The sequence below is a fragment of the Cyprinodon variegatus genome, unplaced genomic scaffold, assembly GCF_000732505.1.
Source record: "Cyprinodon variegatus isolate N-32 unplaced genomic scaffold, C_variegatus-1.0 Scaffold471, whole genome shotgun sequence".
Classification (NCBI taxonomy): Eukaryota; Metazoa; Chordata; class Actinopteri; order Cyprinodontiformes; family Cyprinodontidae; genus Cyprinodon; species Cyprinodon variegatus.
The window spans coordinates 645,430-662,560 of NW_015150924.1; the positions used below are offsets into that span (position 1 = coordinate 645,430).

Consider the following 17,131-nt stretch of genomic DNA (forward strand, 5'->3'; position numbering starts at 1 on the left):
TATATATATATGTGTGTGTGTATAGATGATAATTAATAGTAATGCTTACATAAAGTTAGAACACAGTTTTAGAAAAAAAATATGTTTTATTTAAGTTTAGACCATTTCATCCTTGTAGAACTCCAGTTATTTCTGATATGTTTGATTCAAATCAGTTTATTTATATAGCGCCAATTTTACTTTTTATAGATAATTCAACTGGATCATACAATCAGATTGGTTCAAAGTTTTCTTTCCAAGGAAAACCAGCTGATTGCATTGACTCAAAAGAAAGCCCTCTAGGAAAATTATTGTGTCGCACTATTCTTTACTTTATACTTTATGCTGCAGCATTGCTACTTAAGTTTAGTTTAGTCCCTTGTGTTTAGTGAAGGAGGGAACTTTTCAATTGCTTCTAACTATGACAAAGTTATATTTCTGAGGTGAATATATTTTTTTAAATGGTAAGCTTGGTCATTTGAGGCTTTGTTTATGAGGAGGAGGATTTTATATTTTATTCTGGATTTAACAGGAAGCCAATGAAGAGAAGAGAGGAGAGATATCATCTCTCTTTTTAATTTTCATCAGAACTCTGGCTGCAGCATTTTGCATCAGCTGAAGGCTTTTAACTACAGTTTGTGGACTTCCTGATGGTGAAAAGGTACACTAGCCCAGCCTTCAAATAGCAAATTCATGAACTAGTTTCTCAGCATCACCACTGGACAGGATATTTTTATTTTTTGTAATATTCTGCAGATGAAAGAAGTTAATTCTAGAATTCTCTTTGATATGGGATTTATATGACAGGTCCTGATCAAAAATAACACCAAGATTGTCTATTTTATTATTTCTGATTAATTTAATCCTATCCAAATAAGGTGACGGACTAATCAGCTTCTTTTTCAAAGACTCTGGTCCAGAGAATATAACTTCTATTTTGTCTGCATTCAGAGGCTGAAAGTTAAGAGTTGTCCAGCATTTTACGTCTTCAAAACATGCCTGTAGTTTACGTAATGGTCAAGTTTAATCTGGATTAATTTGCAGATATAGCTGATTATCATCAGCATAACAGTGGAAATTAATCCTATGCTTTCTAATAATTCTACCAATTGGGAGCATATATTTAGTGAAGAGAATTGGCCCTAGTACTGATCCCTGTGGTACTCCTTGCGCATGAGGAAGATTTGTCATAGATGTGAACAAACTGCAATCTTATAGATAAGATTTAAACCAGCCTAGTGCTGTTTACTTAATTCCTGCAAAATATTCAGGTCTCTTATGATTAATAGAATTTTTATTCTCAATCTTATTTAGAAAGATTATTACTACTAAGAGCAGGAAGCATATGGTTCACCAGAGCTATGGCTCTTGGTAGGGTTATTAACATAATTAAAAGATATCTTATTCTCGTCTATTAATGAGGGGAAATATACTGCTCTGGCTTTATGAAGGGTCATCTCATACAGCAGTAAATTGTTTTTTCTGACTAAGTAGGGTCCCATAGGCATGTAGAGCGCCATATTCTCTCCAGTTTCTTAGCATTTTGCTTCTGAGTTTGCAGTTCTGCATTAAACCAAGGAGCCAGCATTTTGTTTTTAAGGTTTATGTTTTTCAAAGGGGCTACGTTTTCTAAGGCAGTACGAAGAGAACTAACAACCAAATCAATCAAAATCATCAATTTGTGAAGGGGAATAAATTAATTGTTTGCCCTCTGCAGTATTGTTCAGTGACATGTAAACTTCCTCCTAAAAGAATCTGAGCTGGATTTAAAAAGAGGAATTAGAATCAGAATCAGGATCGTTCATATTCAGACAACTCCAGACACTAGTCATGCCGCATAAGGTGCCCTGTTTTTACAGTTTTACAGTATAGTATACTTCTCTTTTATACCAATGCCAAAGATTGCAATTAGTGGTGTAATCCCCAAGGTAGTCACTCTGGAAAATCAAAAATGAAGATCTGTATGACCTATTCTAGATAATCTGTGCTCATTCTATGCTTAAGGACCCACTTGATGGGTGTTTTAGTTTTCAGTGGCTGTGTCCTCCAAGCACCCGGCCTATCTGGACTGGGTCCTTCGTGGTTCATGAAAATAAGGAGGCGTTTTTACCCCTTGTATGCTCTATCACCTAGCAACCGTTACCGTTGATACACAAAGTAGGCAATGAATGGATGCCGAACTTTTCACTACTGCTCTGTGTGCTCATTACATTTTCGATGAGCTTCACCTGCAGTACCAGCAGCTTAGTTTATGTTTTTACATGCTTCTCAGTTTGTAGCTGAGTTGCGGTATTTCCTACTTTGTTAAAACCCTACCACTTGACGTAAAATACTTAGCATCAAGAAAGTTTCATGTCAGTCTCTGTAGATGTGTGTCCCTTCCTGGTGCCAAGCTGCAATACCCTGAGCTTCTTAGAGCAACCCATTCTTTCATAGAGGTTTCCAGAATCCATCTGCATTACTGTTTTTTGAAGATAGCCTTTGTCATCAGAATGACTGGAACAGCTGAGTTGAATGATTTATCAAGGATGCCTGAGAAAAGTCTTTTGAGGGTTTAATTTGCTGCTGCGGGTCACCTAGTTCATCTTAGCAACATAATTCATAGATTACATGTAAATAGAAACTGTGTATGTGATTCAACCTCATAGATCTACTGTAGAAACATTCACAATTATTATTTCTCTATATATGATTTCAAAAAAGAGCCACAGAACTTTAGAAATTATACACTGGGGAAACATATAGAAAAATAACTTTTAATAATAAAAGATTTTGCCTTAACATATTAGGCTACATATACAAGCTTTAATTAGAGAAAACCCAAAATAAACTTACCACTAACTCGTAAAATGAATCAGTACTGTTGCAGAGAGCTGAATCTGATTTACAGTCTTTTCTTGTGGGTGAAACTAGCAGAGAGGGTTGTACATGATTGTGTTACTGCCAGCAAACACTCAGACTCTTCCTCCTCTGGGAAAACAATATTTTATTATCTTGTACTTGGATGACTTTTGAAGTGAGACATTTTTCTGAAAACATGGCACAAATAAAGTCCACACATCCACAGCTCTATGCTTTCAATCTCTGGAGCAAATTTTTGTTTATCTCGTTTTATTACCTTGGAGAGAACCAAGAGTGAGACTGAGGGAAAGACTAAATATATTTTCTTAACCACCTTAATTGAAATTGGGTTTTAACTGGCCGCTGAAGCGTGATGGCAGGAATCAGGTGCCGGGGAAGCAGCATTTTTGCATTGCAAATGTAATCTCAGCTTTTCTTTGTGCCTGCTGCCCAGGAGACACTCAAAAATAGCTGGCAGATATGTTTTTTTTTCTTTCGCAAGCCGTTTTCTTCAGGTTGAGCCTCTCATTATTTCAATACCCATTGCTATTAACTTTTTAGATTGAACTACGGCGTCGTCCCGTTGTTTACCGAGCTGGAGGATTATTCATTGTGGGAAATTGTATTCTATTCATGCCCATATAGAGCCTGGTGGGGGGGGAAATTTTGATTGCAGTATATGTATGAAGAATTAAACAGCTAATTTACCTTGAATTTCCATTCATCACACTAGCAGACTGAGCACTCCTTTAAGGCAACTCTTCAATTTGGAGATGTAATACCAACTTGGTGCACATTATAGAAAATAGCTAGAGAAAAAAAAGTTGATTGTGTTTAGAGGACATAAAAATAAAAGGAAAAACCTTGTTGATGTGTATGAATACAGCATAATAAAAAAAGTACTTATAAAAACAGGTTTTATGGGGTTAGATTTTGTTTGATACTTTGGTAAATTGGTGCTTTAAACAACCTGGAGGCGCCTCACTATATCAAAATGATGTTTTAAATTTGTAGAATTAAATGCATTTGTTATGGACAGTTTTTATCCTTTTTAGCTTGTTTTAGTATTTTTTTTTACAGAAAAAAAATTGTAAAACCATTGGACTTAAGTAACATGGGCCACAAAACAACCATTAGTCATTGAGATACATAACTGCACATTCCCACACACACTCACAAAAATTGCAGTAATGACCAATCAATCTAATCAAAGATTCACTAAATTAAACACAGCAGCGAAGCTTGTAAAGCTATTCAGATCCCATTGACCTTTTCCACATTTTTTTCACATTACAACAACTAAAATCAATATGTTTTTTTTTTTGGCATTTTGTGTGAAAGACCAACACAAAGTTGGATACAATTGTTAAATATAAAGAAAACTATACCTTATTTAAAACAGTTTTTACAAATAAAAGCAGTGTGCAAAAGTATTCAGTGTCTTTTTCTTTCAGTGCAACCAATTGCTTTCAGAAGTTGGCTGATGATTGCTGAAGACTAAAAAAAGTCCATCTACGTGCAATCTAATCTTAGTACAAATCCAGATACTTATGACGGCCTCACAGGTTGGTTAAGAAAATACTGGGGAACAAACAGTATCATGAAGTCCAGTCAACATACCAGGCAGGTCAGAAATAAGTTTGTTGAGAAGTTTAAATCAGGCTTAACCTACAAAAAGATCCCTAAGTTTTTAACTTATACAGTAGTTGACAATAAGTTGATGGATTGATTGATTGATTGATTGATTGATTGATTGAATTTGGTGTTGCTGACCACCTCTACAGCTGAGCTGTTGATGAGCAGTAGAGCGTGGTTAGGCCGGGTCTTCCTGAAGTAGACGATGATCTCCGTCTTCTCCAAGTTCAGGATCAAGCTGGTATCTCTGCACCAGCCCACCAGCTGCTCCACCTCCTCTCTGTAGTCCTGGTTGTTGTCATCTCTGATAAGGCCCACCACAGTGGTGTTGTCTGCAAACTTCACAATGTGATTGGGGGTGAACCTGGGGAAGCAGTCATGTGTCATCAGACCTTCCAAACCTTCCACAAACCTTCCAAAGAAGTTGTTTGCTCCATTTAGGAAGTCAGCATAAGCTGCACCCAACCGGGGCGATTGTGTGTTGTTGTCTGTGATCGCCCCTATGCCTTTCCACATCCTCGTGGTGTTGCTGGAATCATGGAAGAGATCCTGGATCTTCTGGCTGTGGTTTTTGCTTTGCTGAACTGATGGCTGATGTTCAAGTTGGCATGCACTGTCCTCAGTGCCTCTCTATCAAAAGACTTGAAAGCTGAGTTCTGTGCTTTTAGCAATTTCTGAACCTCCCCGTTCATCCAAGGTTTTTGGTTGGCCCGGCTGGCGATGTTCTTTGTGGTGCTGACATCCTCAACATCCTGCAATTGTTGATGGAGGCTGACACAGTCCTGGCATATTCATCAATACTGATCTTGTTGTCATATGTAGCCGCATTTTGAACATGTTCCAGTCAGAGCAATCAAAACAGTCCTGGAGTTTCTCCATGGCCCCCTCAGTCCACACCCTGACCTTCTTCACCTGTTGGTTTTGCCCTAATTAGCTGGGGCCGTAATTCAGGAATTAGCACGACAGATTATCTGATAACCCGAGGTGGGGGCGGAGAAACAGACCAATTCTGGTTTTCTGTTCTATTTCTGGCTGCTTGGCTGTGGCTCGACCTCTTACCTGCTCTCTTTGTAAGTCAAAGAACTTGGAGTGGATCTCGACAGTGTACCGTGAATGTGGTAGGCATCTGACACATCTGAGCTTAGCTAGACATAAGCTAAGACAACATCAGGCACTGTCACTGTTGCAAATTAGCTGCCAATAGAACAGCTAATTTGAACATCATAATTTATGCAAAAATGATCTGTTCTGCCTACATAACGTCATACCTGCTTACTACTCAGAGAAAGTGGAAATCTTGTTAACTGGGCAGGCATTAAAGATCTATACTTTCTGTACTTTATAGCATAGGCCATAAAAAGTATGGAAAAAAGTTAATCTATGTTATCCGTGCTTTCTCTTTGTAAGATTTCAGCGCAGTTCCTTTTGGCACTGGTCAGTTCAATCATTGCCTGAAATAATTCAATATTAGTTTCTCCTGGATGTAATGTGCTCACACTGACTTGATGCAGGAGAGATTGAGGAAAATTGTGGCTCTCTTGTGTCCCAGTTCCTTGTAATTCTTTGGAGTCAGAGAACTGAGATCAATAGTCCATCAGCGTACAAGCTTTAGCACCTTCACAAACTGCTCCCTCAAAGCTTTCAGCCGGGTTAGATGAAATAAAACGTCCCTAGGTTACAGCTGTAAATAGCACCGCAGTTAGTTCCTGATCCGATGGTGCTAAACAAGGTCAATGCAGTCGCATATCGGGCCGTCTTCAAGCTAAAATGGTTTTAACATTGACCAAAAGCTTTAATGTTTGGAATTTATAGCTGCCTGCTCCCTCTCTGATGGTGTTAATGGGTCCACTCTCCCCCTGTACTTCTTCTGACTCTCTCCTCACTGCAGCGTCTCATGGCTCAATAATCTGACTTAACATCACCCTGATGGATGAACAGACGTACAGAGTTTTGAGTTTCTCCGCCAGCTGAAGTTCAGCGCCCCGTGACGCCCACGCCGAGGCCTCCAATTGCCTCCAGACTCTGACACATCATTTCCCCTGTGATTTGTGACAAGGGGGTCGAGGTTGAAGGAGATGAGGAAATTTTCTGTCCTCCTGAGTACAGGAGGTTTTCAGCTCTGCAGGCTGAGCTGAGGGTTGTTTCTATCCCCCCTCCCCACACCTTGGAGAACTCTCCTGCATCACAAGGAATTGGTTTCAAGCCCTGTAATGGAGGCTTGATTATAGGCTATTACACCACATTTTCAGAAAATGACCTGCAGTTTTTTTAATAAAATAAGACAGACTGTCTTTGCACCTTCAGAGAACAGTGCTTTTATATAAAAGCAGGAGACAAAACTGGAAAAAATAGAGAAATACTCCTCATAGGAAACCTGTTATACTCAAATCATCCCATTATGCCACTCTTTCGTGGCATAATGGAATGCTTTGCAGATGTATTCATAGACTTTGAGCTAATTTTGTTTTATTTTTGTCCCATTGCAACCAGAACCTTTAATGTATTTTATTGTAATTTTAAGTGAACAACACATGGTTTATAGTGTTGGATTCAAAGGTAAAGGGTAAAAGTTTTTGGGGTTTTGTTTTTCCAAAGCATGTGCTTTTGTGTGTTTGCTACTTCCCTCACACCACGATTGATACAACCTGTACGACCTGTACGATTTTAACATTTTCCTTCATAAAATTGTTTTTCTGTAACATGAGACTTCATTTTGAGCACAGAGACATACAACCATTCACACATCCAATGGCAACTTTGAAACACCACTCAATCTAAGGAAGCTGGTTTCTATGCAACTTTTTACATTTCAATAAAATGTGCCATCTGCATTTATTCTATCCCTTGGAGAAGCAATGAGCTTCCATTATGCAGCGTCAGGTGAACATTTTTAGACTAAAGGCCGAAACACACCAGACACAAATTTGCTTCTTATCTGATGGAAAATCATATCCTATGAAATTGTTTCAAATACATTTTGTTAAAATGAACAAGAGTAGCCAGACAGCTTGTGATTCTTGCGTAGGTCCTTGTGGCATAGGTTCAACCAGGATAGACCTTATGAAGCAATTTGATGGAAATATCATGAATACGATAGGAGGAGAGCCACTGTGGCAAGGTAAAACACATTAGCTTTGGGGAAAATACAAAATTAAATCTCTGAATCACAAGATAAACCAATCAGGTTCTCCCTGACACATACATATCTGTGCGTATAAAGACAACTGGGCAGACCATCAAACCTTTTGGTCGTAAGATGACAATATGAAAATGAAAAGGCTGAATGTTTTTGCATGGTAATATATATACATCAGCTAAATAGGGGCAGACTTATCAGGCAGGCGTAACAGTCACCATCTTCTCCAGCTTGAACTATGCTGCACCCCAACTGTTTGATCTTCTCTCCATAAAGCAAAGCCTCCACCGCCTCTTCTTTTAGGACGTTTGATATTGGAGTTCAGAGCTTGCAGCCCCTTTTTTCAGCAGGGGTTTCACTGTCTAACTGCATCTGATCCTTTTCTCCATCGGATAACTTCAAAGAAAAACACCTACTAACAAAAAGCTGGGGTTTGCAGTGGTGTGGTCTGTTGGATTAGCGGTTTAGTGCAGTAAAGGGTTTTCAAATAAAACATCTCTCGCTTTGCCGAAATATGTGATCAGCTTTAGGCTCTGAGATTTTGTAGCAATTAGATATTTCTTTACAATATCCTGATTTGTTTGTTGTACTGTGCATTGATCTCCAGTTCTGCTCTGCCAATACCTTCTCCTCTGTGAAACCTTTTCTCCATCACTTATCCATTATTCATCACTCCAGGCTCTTACTGCTGGACCATAATACCCATTACTTTCATATTCTGCTATCCATAAAGTAATGCAGCCCCAGCTGTTGCTTTATTTTGATTCTTAGTTAGAAAGCACATTTTAAACATGGTCCGTAATCCTCTAGTAAAGATTCATTTAAATGCTGTTTCTGATTGACTAACTGATTAATCAATTTATTGTTTGTCCTTTTAAGTTTCATAAAAAGAGGAAAAAAGACATTACTACTTACTTTAAAAATATTGCTCTATTTTAATCGTCCTTGGCAGTTGACCTGCGTCCAAACATACTTGTAGGATGTTCATCATTTTTGAGTATATGTTGAGGAACAAAGGGTGATGGACTGACATCACTCTGCACTGAAAAAGCCCAAAGAGTGAATTGGTGTAAAAAAAAACAGCAAGTTTCACCATGAGTTCTTTGTTGACTTTCTAAACCATTGTTATTCCAAATACTAGTATTCACACATCTCATTTCTTTACCAGGCAAATTTTTGATCTTAGCATTTGCATGTTGATTATAAAATCCAGATATACCCAAGACAGTATTTAGCATCTAGGAAGTCGTAGCATTATATCTCACTGAAATGCATGTGGCTGATAAGACTGCACACAATTCTTTACAATCCTGCTTGCATAGCTTTGGTCAGACCAAAACAGCAATTTACTGACAAATCCATGACTAAGACAGGAAGAGACATATAAAACGCATACATTTTAGGGAAAATAAAAAGTTAAAATGACTAAACCCAAGGTAAATCAACGATGTTCAGCTCCATATATATTTGTCTAGAACCTCAAAATGCACATATAACAAACAGGGAAGATATGGATACATAAATAGAATAAAACAATTCAATAAGCAGTGTACTTACCAACAGTAGGACCCAATCAACAGCAGCTTTATGTTCACTACCCAGCTTGTTAATGCTGGGTGTATTTTTGATACAAACATTGCTGTGAAAACTCGATCTTGTGCGGCTTGTGGAAAGCATTCACATTTTCTACTCAGCTGGTGTGGCAGAAAAAAATGGCTTCAGAGTTTGTCCTGACAGGACAAGTAGGAAACTTCTGGTTTTGTCTCGATGGGTTTCCTTTTATATTTAAAAATCTCCAAGTGTAAGCTGTTGTAAATTCTTGAGCTTACAGTTAATCATGTCAGAACTTATTAAAGAGGTTGTAATATTCCTTGTTAAAATCCTAGAATTTCACTCAGGTGTCGTTTTCTTTTTACTGTAACCACACAACACTTTTATTAAATTATCAACATCCAATCAATCTTCTTAAAGGTAAACTATTGCTGTTATGCCTCTTGTGGCTTGGATATGCAATATTCAGGTGTCTGACCAACATCCGGTCTTGATACTTCTCCAAAGCACATACCCAACTGATAACTTTGAAGAAGCTGAGCTGGCTTTTTGAAAGTATATCTTCTCACTCACATCAGGTGTGAAATGGTGTTCTATAGGGAGCAGTGATTAAGGGGTAATCTCTGCAAATTGACTGCGGGAGGAGGAGAGACCTTTGTAGGCTTGGATTTAAACACAAGATGTAACTCAGAGTCATTAGCCTTGAATCAAAAAAGCAGAGATTGAGTTTAGTACTTTCTTTCAAGTCCCTGCTTTGAAAAACATTCTCTCGCGGGAGCAGAGCTTGTTTCCTCTCAGCCACACATTTTTGATGTGCCTCTTCTCGGATCTATTTTTCATGGCACATACTTTTCCCCAAATGAGTTTTTACTTAAAAGTTAATTAAGATTTTGCATTTTATTATGGTGAAATTAAAAGCTTTAATCTCTAGACTTTGAACTGTTTAAGTGTTATTCTTTTTATAAAGAATTTTCTGTGGTGTGTAATGGTGTATAATAGTGGTAGTTATTCGAAAAGGAAGATGTCTTTAGACATTTTGAGAGGAGGGACTGATGTGCATTGGTAGGAGTAAAAGTATCTGGCATCAGTTATGCATATTCAGACCCTCCTTCTGTTGCACCTCCCTGTACAAATTAAAGGGACTAAATGAGAATCTGGGTAATATTACTGCAACCCTTTCCAATTGCTCATATATCAAAACCCTCCCCCATACATGGCCTTGTTGCATATATATTCCCTTGGTCTTGTGTTACAGAGTATAAAACTTGAAAGCTGCACACTCGGACCTCCGATTTAGTCTTTCTGTGCCAAGGTTCAGATTCCTAATCAGTAAATCACATCATACGTGGACCCCAGATTCATCTGTTACCCTGATTAAAACAGAGGATGATACAGCTTATGCCTAATGCTGTCTTTCCCTTCACAGAGGAAGTCGCTGATTGCCACCAGTCTGATTGTAGCTGTGTCGCTCTTCGTGGTTGTGGTGAACTTCACGGAGAAGCCGTACTTCCTCTTGCAGCCTGTGTTTGGTCAGACGTTCAGCAGCCGCTGGATGTTCTCCAAGCAGTCCTACAAGGCTTTAAAGCCTCACCTGGGCTATGTCAGAATCCCGAAACAAGAGGTGAGAGACAATTCCTTTACAGCAACAACATATGCAATCAAAAACTGCTTAAATGTACTACTCTTTTAAATCAGTCTGTTTAGTATATAATTTTTATGTAACATTTAACCTTAATGCTGAAATTTTGTTGAGCTTCCATGTGCTTCAATGGATTGGGAGAAGGGTTAGGGTAGTGGTATGGGCGTAATGATATGGCGAATGTTTTATTGTACGCATTGCGCCCCTAACTACCAGGGGAATATTGTTAGAACGCCACAGCCTACCCGGGGACTGCTGCCTCTCAAACAATTCCCTGACATTTATGTGTGTAGCCTTCCCTTAGGAAAACTAAAAACAATTTTCAAATATTGGCTGGTCTATAAAAGTACAAATAAATAAAACAAAGACAGAAAAGATCAATAAAAATATTGGTCTCATGTTGGTGCAGTTGATAAATGGTCCTTTAAATTGGTCGATTTGGACATAATCGAAAACCAGGGCTGTCAAAATGAACGCATTAACACAAGATGATTAATTTTCGGAATTAACAATATTTTTTTTTATGCATTAACGGGTTCCCGCCCTGTTTTACCCACACTTCAATTGTCTGATATGATTGAAATGGAGGAGTCAGAAGAACCCTTTGGCCTGCTAGATGGACTGAAAACAAAGATGGAACAGTAAACAAACATGTTGTGGTTGGCTCACACTGCAAGAAGGACTTTTCGTTTCACCAAAGCACCTCAAGCCTTAATTATCCTCTTAACGCCAAGCATTCATTTGTTGGGGCGTCAACTTCAGGTGTTTCGCCTGGCATGCGTCAGACCCTCACCGAGCGCAGGGCATTAAGTAAGTCAAGTACATCCAAGAAGCTGACAGACAAAATCCCAGATAAATAGCCAAGGACTGTTGACCAAACAATATTGTCGAGGAGACAGAAGTTTTGAAAGTTACGACTTTAGACGCCCGCTTCAAGTCACCATTGACAGGCACAGTGATGACTAAAATCAACAAACTTTATGAGGCTAAAAATAAAACAAATGAAGAAGAATTTGGCTTCAACGGAATATGTTGCTTTGACAGGAGACCACTGGACATCCGTGAGTAACAATAAATATCTGGGTGTGACGGCTTGTTCGTTTAAAATGAAAAAATGTTCCATTCACCTATCCTGTATTTGCAACAAAACAAAAAAGTGAAATGGCTAAGTTGCCAAAATCATTGAGAATGAAAGTATTTCTTTGGACACTAAATGTAATGAAATTTAACAGAAAATGTGCATTTTTCAATAATATTTAGGATTGTGTTAAAATAAAATTAATTCAAGAAACCTTAAATTTTTTATCATTTGACAGTTCAATCGAAAACATAACTTTTCGTATGGGTTGGTAACAGATAGGTCTGCTGTTAAATGTCAGGTGGTTCAACATAAGGTATGATTCTCAAACCTGAATGTGAGTACTGATGGTGGAGGAGTCTGATAATCTTACAGTCTTTCTGGACTGCTATTTTACTTTTGTAGATGATGTAAGATGGTGACTAACCAAAGCATTTCTTAAATCATGTGCATGCAGTGTAGGCTCCGGGCAGGACATGTCAGCCATCTTGACTTGATCCCTCCATCATTCTCAGAAAAGGTTAATGTGTTCCCATCAGAAGCCTTTTATGTAAATTAACCTCACTATTAAGAGGTCCTCTCAAGGCCACACAGCCGGTCCGTCCCATTACCTTTCATTTTCTTGCATTGCATCAGTTCAAACACATTAATCTCAGCATGACATTTTGAAACTTTTAGCTTAGTTTGGTCTTGGTCGCAATCTTATTTAAAATATTCCAATTCAGCTTGATGCTCATTTTAGTAAATTAGGTCGCCCATTTTGAGTAAAATGGCCAGTAAAGCAGGGTGTACTTAGGAGGTACAGTCTGAATGACAAGTAGCTGCACAAGCTGCATGCACAGAGCCATGGGTGCTTACTTAGATCCATTTCTCACTTGATGTCCTTCTTGCCTGGTCTGTGGTGTGACAGTTCAACCTTAAGCTTGTTACATAAATGGAAAGAACAGAGAAATTTGTTCTTTGTAATTTGTTTACTTATAGAAAGTGCCATCTGTACTAAAAGAAAACATGATAGCATTGCTTCTACCAGCCAATCCTCAATACCGTCCATTACATAACACTGTACAGGTTTCCCCACCTGAAATAAAGGGAGAATTTCCTACCTGAACACAAAGGAGAAAGTCAACTCTGTTTTTCATACTGACGTCGCTACTATGACTACTAGAATTGAGGTTTTTCACAAGTTCGATTTTCGCTGCCTTACACCGTACCTGGTGCCCTTGGGCAGTGTGTGACACCTGTGGGTGGAACACTGGATAAAATAATATGGCTAAAGTGGCCTGGGTTTGTTAAAGGAAACCGTTATGATGTAATTTAAATATTAAGTCAGAGTTATCAATGAAACTGGATTTATAAATGGAAAGAAAATAACTGTCTAGAATTTGAGCCATGTTCCTGTTGCCACTGTTTAGCATTAAGTGGACTAATTTTCTGTTTCCACTTAAAGCACTGTTATGGATGAGTTTGCTCAAAATCTTCCATTCACACATATTTCATCTTGAATTAGACTCTTATTTATTGTTTATCATCTGGAAAGTTTGGATTAGATCTACAGTCCCACAATTAACCAGTTATTTTTATGCATTGCCATTTAATGTAATGGTATTCCATTACATATTACACCTACTGTGTTGCTATTCATTCATATTTTCAGAGACAGACCATAACGTGATACATCTGAATACTGATTGTATTATTGTTATTATTTCTCTGTGACCCACAATTCCTTGCTCCTCATTCCACCTCTCCTCACTGTGGTGTGAAGGTAAAATAACCTTGGAGGCCTCATCTTGTCTTGTTTTCCTTGATCCAGTTTTTGCAAAACAATATGTTGTCTCCTTTTTCCATAATAGCAGTGAAATAGGCTCAGAGCGTTTTAGATCATCAGTCAAGTTTAATAGGAAATGTCATTATGATTAATTCCAATTCTGTGTGTTGTTTGTACCCTAGGAAATCTGGTAGTTACTAATTACAACCTCCAAGATGTCCAGAATAACTAGAAAAGATAAGAGTATGCAATAAAGGAATAGTAACTTTTGGAGGGTGCAAACAATGTGTGGTGATTCCAATACAACAAACATTCCCTCAAATAAAATTCACTTGATACTGGCAAGTGAGTGTTACTTGATATCGCAGCATTAAATTTTACTTAAATAATTTTTGTGCAAATACTTTTTGATATATATATATTTTAAGTAAATCATATGAGTTGATCTTTTCAGTGTACTAAAGGAGGTTTCTTAGCAGTGATTTCCAAATGTTGTGTTATGGTGTAAATTTTCTCTAAAAGTTATGAACATATATTGAAAACAACATGGTGGAAATGGTCGGCACACATTTTAAAGGTCAAGGGAAAAAGAAATGCTCAGTATGAATCAAGGTTGTTTCCTCCTTTTTTAGAATAAGGTGAAAGCATCTTATTTTAAAAGGAAACTGAAATCTTCTTTCTGCTTCAAGACTTGCTTCTTAAAAACAAAAAATAATAATGTTACCTTCGTATCCTTCAAGCATCTATCGACATAAAACCTTAACTTTTCATCTCAGCTTCACAGAAAAAGATAATGGAATGCAAACACAGGAGCTCCATTAAAGATTTCCTTAATTCATTGTATCCGTATCCCTGCAACGTATCCCAGATTGTCTCGTTTGATGTCTTTTTTGTGTTGTATGTCTTTGTAAACCATAATAACCTTGACAGTGAAGCTGTTCTCCTGCCTTCAAACAGCTCGTGATTATTCTTCCAGCACAATTATGCGAAATGAAATATCAAAGCCTTTTTTTGGTGTTAAATAGCCCCTCAGTAAAATAAAAGACGTGTGCAACAGAAGGTGAAGGAGAATGTGGGTGAAAAACACGAAGCTCCTACTATTTGAAGGCTAGTTTTGAAGTTGCAGAAGACGCTTTGTCCTTCATTAGAAGTGGATGGCCTGCGTTTGGGAAGAAAGGTTGATATTGGCAGATTAATGTGCATCGTCTTCCTCTGCCTCCAGAGACTTTCATCTACAAAACACAGGCCCAGAGGCAATCATGCATTACACCAATCTCTACGTCTGCGCCTCCTCCAGCCTTCAGACGAGCCTGCTTAAATCAACGGCCTCTCCCTGTGGAGATTTAGGGAAGTCATTTGAAAAGGCAGTCAGCTTGTGCAGAATTACGCCTCTGTCTGTCTCTCTCTCCACTCCAGTGAGTTTTTTGCTGTAAACTAGAATGAGCAGTGATAGGCTTGAGCATCTGTTTAGATTGGTCTGCCCCGATAGCTTTTCAGCAACACTATAACAGGCTCCAAAGGCAGGCATCTTTCTCTTGGAAGGTAGACGGTCTTACCTGATACAGCCAGGTGTCATTTCACACACATGTATTATGCATAGCTTGGCAGCAGTGGAAGCTGCCTTAGCTCCCAGCCTTATTTTCCTCATTTGATTGTGTATGTCTGCAGGTGTGATTTATTGTCCCTGTTCTGCTTTCCTAGAGAAATACAAAACATTTGTCGTGCAGAATTTTACATTCATACCTCTGGTCCGTCACATGCTGAGCAGAAACATTTGCATACTGATTACTATGCTTTCGTTTTGGCAAATGACATACATTTTAAAGGGAGCTATTCTGCTTTTTTTAACTTTATTAAATAAAAAATCTTTACATTTCAGGTTGGTAGAACCATCTGTTCAATTATTATTTTTTATTTTTTCCTCCTCAGTGCTCTAATGCTCCTAATTCAAACAAGAGAATGACTGAATTGGGTTGCCCAATCCAAACTCGTTCTCCTAATTAGCAAAGTAATTATTTATTTATTAATGAATTAGTAGAGACTTGACGCCTTTGCTCTGTGAGTTGAATTAAAATCAGGCCTTCAGAATGAGTTAAGACCTTTGAGATTAGAATGAAAGGACAAGCAGACATCTGTCTTATTAGCTTCTTTCCAATTTACTTCATTATTAAATCTCACTTTAACCAACTGTCTGCTCAGAAAAATCAGGGTTTTTTTTCCCCACTATGAAGTTATTGGTTAGTGCAGAGCAGATTTTAGAGTCTGCAGTTTTTATGTGTTTTGTGTTTTCTTCTCATTTTTATCAGCAGATAGATGAGAAAAAACAAACATAGGGTATAACAGTCCATACAGTAAGCACCAATTTTTCTGCATGCATAGACACAACGTCACATTTATCCCACCACATTCCAGACATCTGGAATCTATTTTTCCAATGTTGGACACATTTCTTCCATTCAAGTCTGGATACAAATGTCTTTCCTGTGATTGATTTCTTTTATAATACTGGTGTGGTGTTGGAGCATCTGTCTGGAGGATTTTTAAGAAGCATTTACTTTGTAAAGGACTGTTTTGGGTATTTCGATCAGGTACAATGTGATAAAAGTTTAGTGCATTGGTGGATGTCCATTATTTAGTCCATTAATTAGCAAACTATTGTTTACTTCCCTCTTATATGATTGGATATTTGATTTTCTTTCCCCCCTTAAGATATGGCCTATATGACCACAAACTGTTGGCCATAGAGGCCTCAACACTGCCTCCAGCAGACACCTGATTCTGAGAGCATGTTTTGTCATTGCTGGGAAATAAAGGGAAATAATTAACCTTACCACATTCTTCCAGCTGAACTCTATTTATGATCATGAATTTGCATAAATTCTCACAGATCTCCATCTACATCTTATCTGGTATTTGTATGCCAGACTCAGTATTGTTTATTTGAACTCAGTGTGGTTTTTAGATGTTTCAATGCTTCCATATATCTGGGAGATAAGAGTTTATTTGAGTTGTTTGTACCCTTAAGGTACAATAAAGATTAAAATCCATTACTTTTACAATTTGCTTTGTGAGATTTTATTAAAGTTATCTGTTGAAGTCCTGTTTTCCTAATCCAAATAAGTCATGCCTTTTAACTTTGAAATCTTACCTAGTTAAAACATAAAAATAAAATGTTTACAGAAGATGCTAAATGTTAAAAAAAATTAAAGGACTGATATACTGATACAGATATCCTTGGCTTTTATAAACTATATCTGATATATTGGCCAATATCTGATACATATTGGCCATAATAAATCTATCTATCTATCTATCTATCTATCTATCTATCTATCTATCTATCTATCTATCTATCTATCTATCTATCTATATACACACTACCATTCAAAAGTTTGGGGTCACATTGAAATGTCTTAATTTTTTTTTAGGAAAAGCACTGTACTTTTCAACGAAGATAACTTTAAACTAGTCTTAAGTTTAAAGAAATACAGTCTATACATTGCT

At 37.7% G+C, this 17,131-nt stretch overlaps 1 protein-coding gene across 1 annotated transcript in view; it reads left to right on the forward strand.

The window, feature by feature from the left end:
* The window catches only part of st6galnac3 (ST6 (alpha-N-acetyl-neuraminyl-2,3-beta-galactosyl-1,3)-N-acetylgalactosaminide alpha-2,6-sialyltransferase 3), a 64,824-nt gene that overhangs the window by 34,385 nt on the left and 13,308 nt on the right, over positions 1 to 17,131 (forward strand). The window contains exon 2 of the mRNA XM_015389733.1: positions 10,569 to 10,763. Coding sequence (XP_015245219.1) covers positions 10,569 to 10,763 — 195 coding nt within the window. The remainder of the gene's footprint in view (positions 1 to 10,568; positions 10,764 to 17,131) is intronic.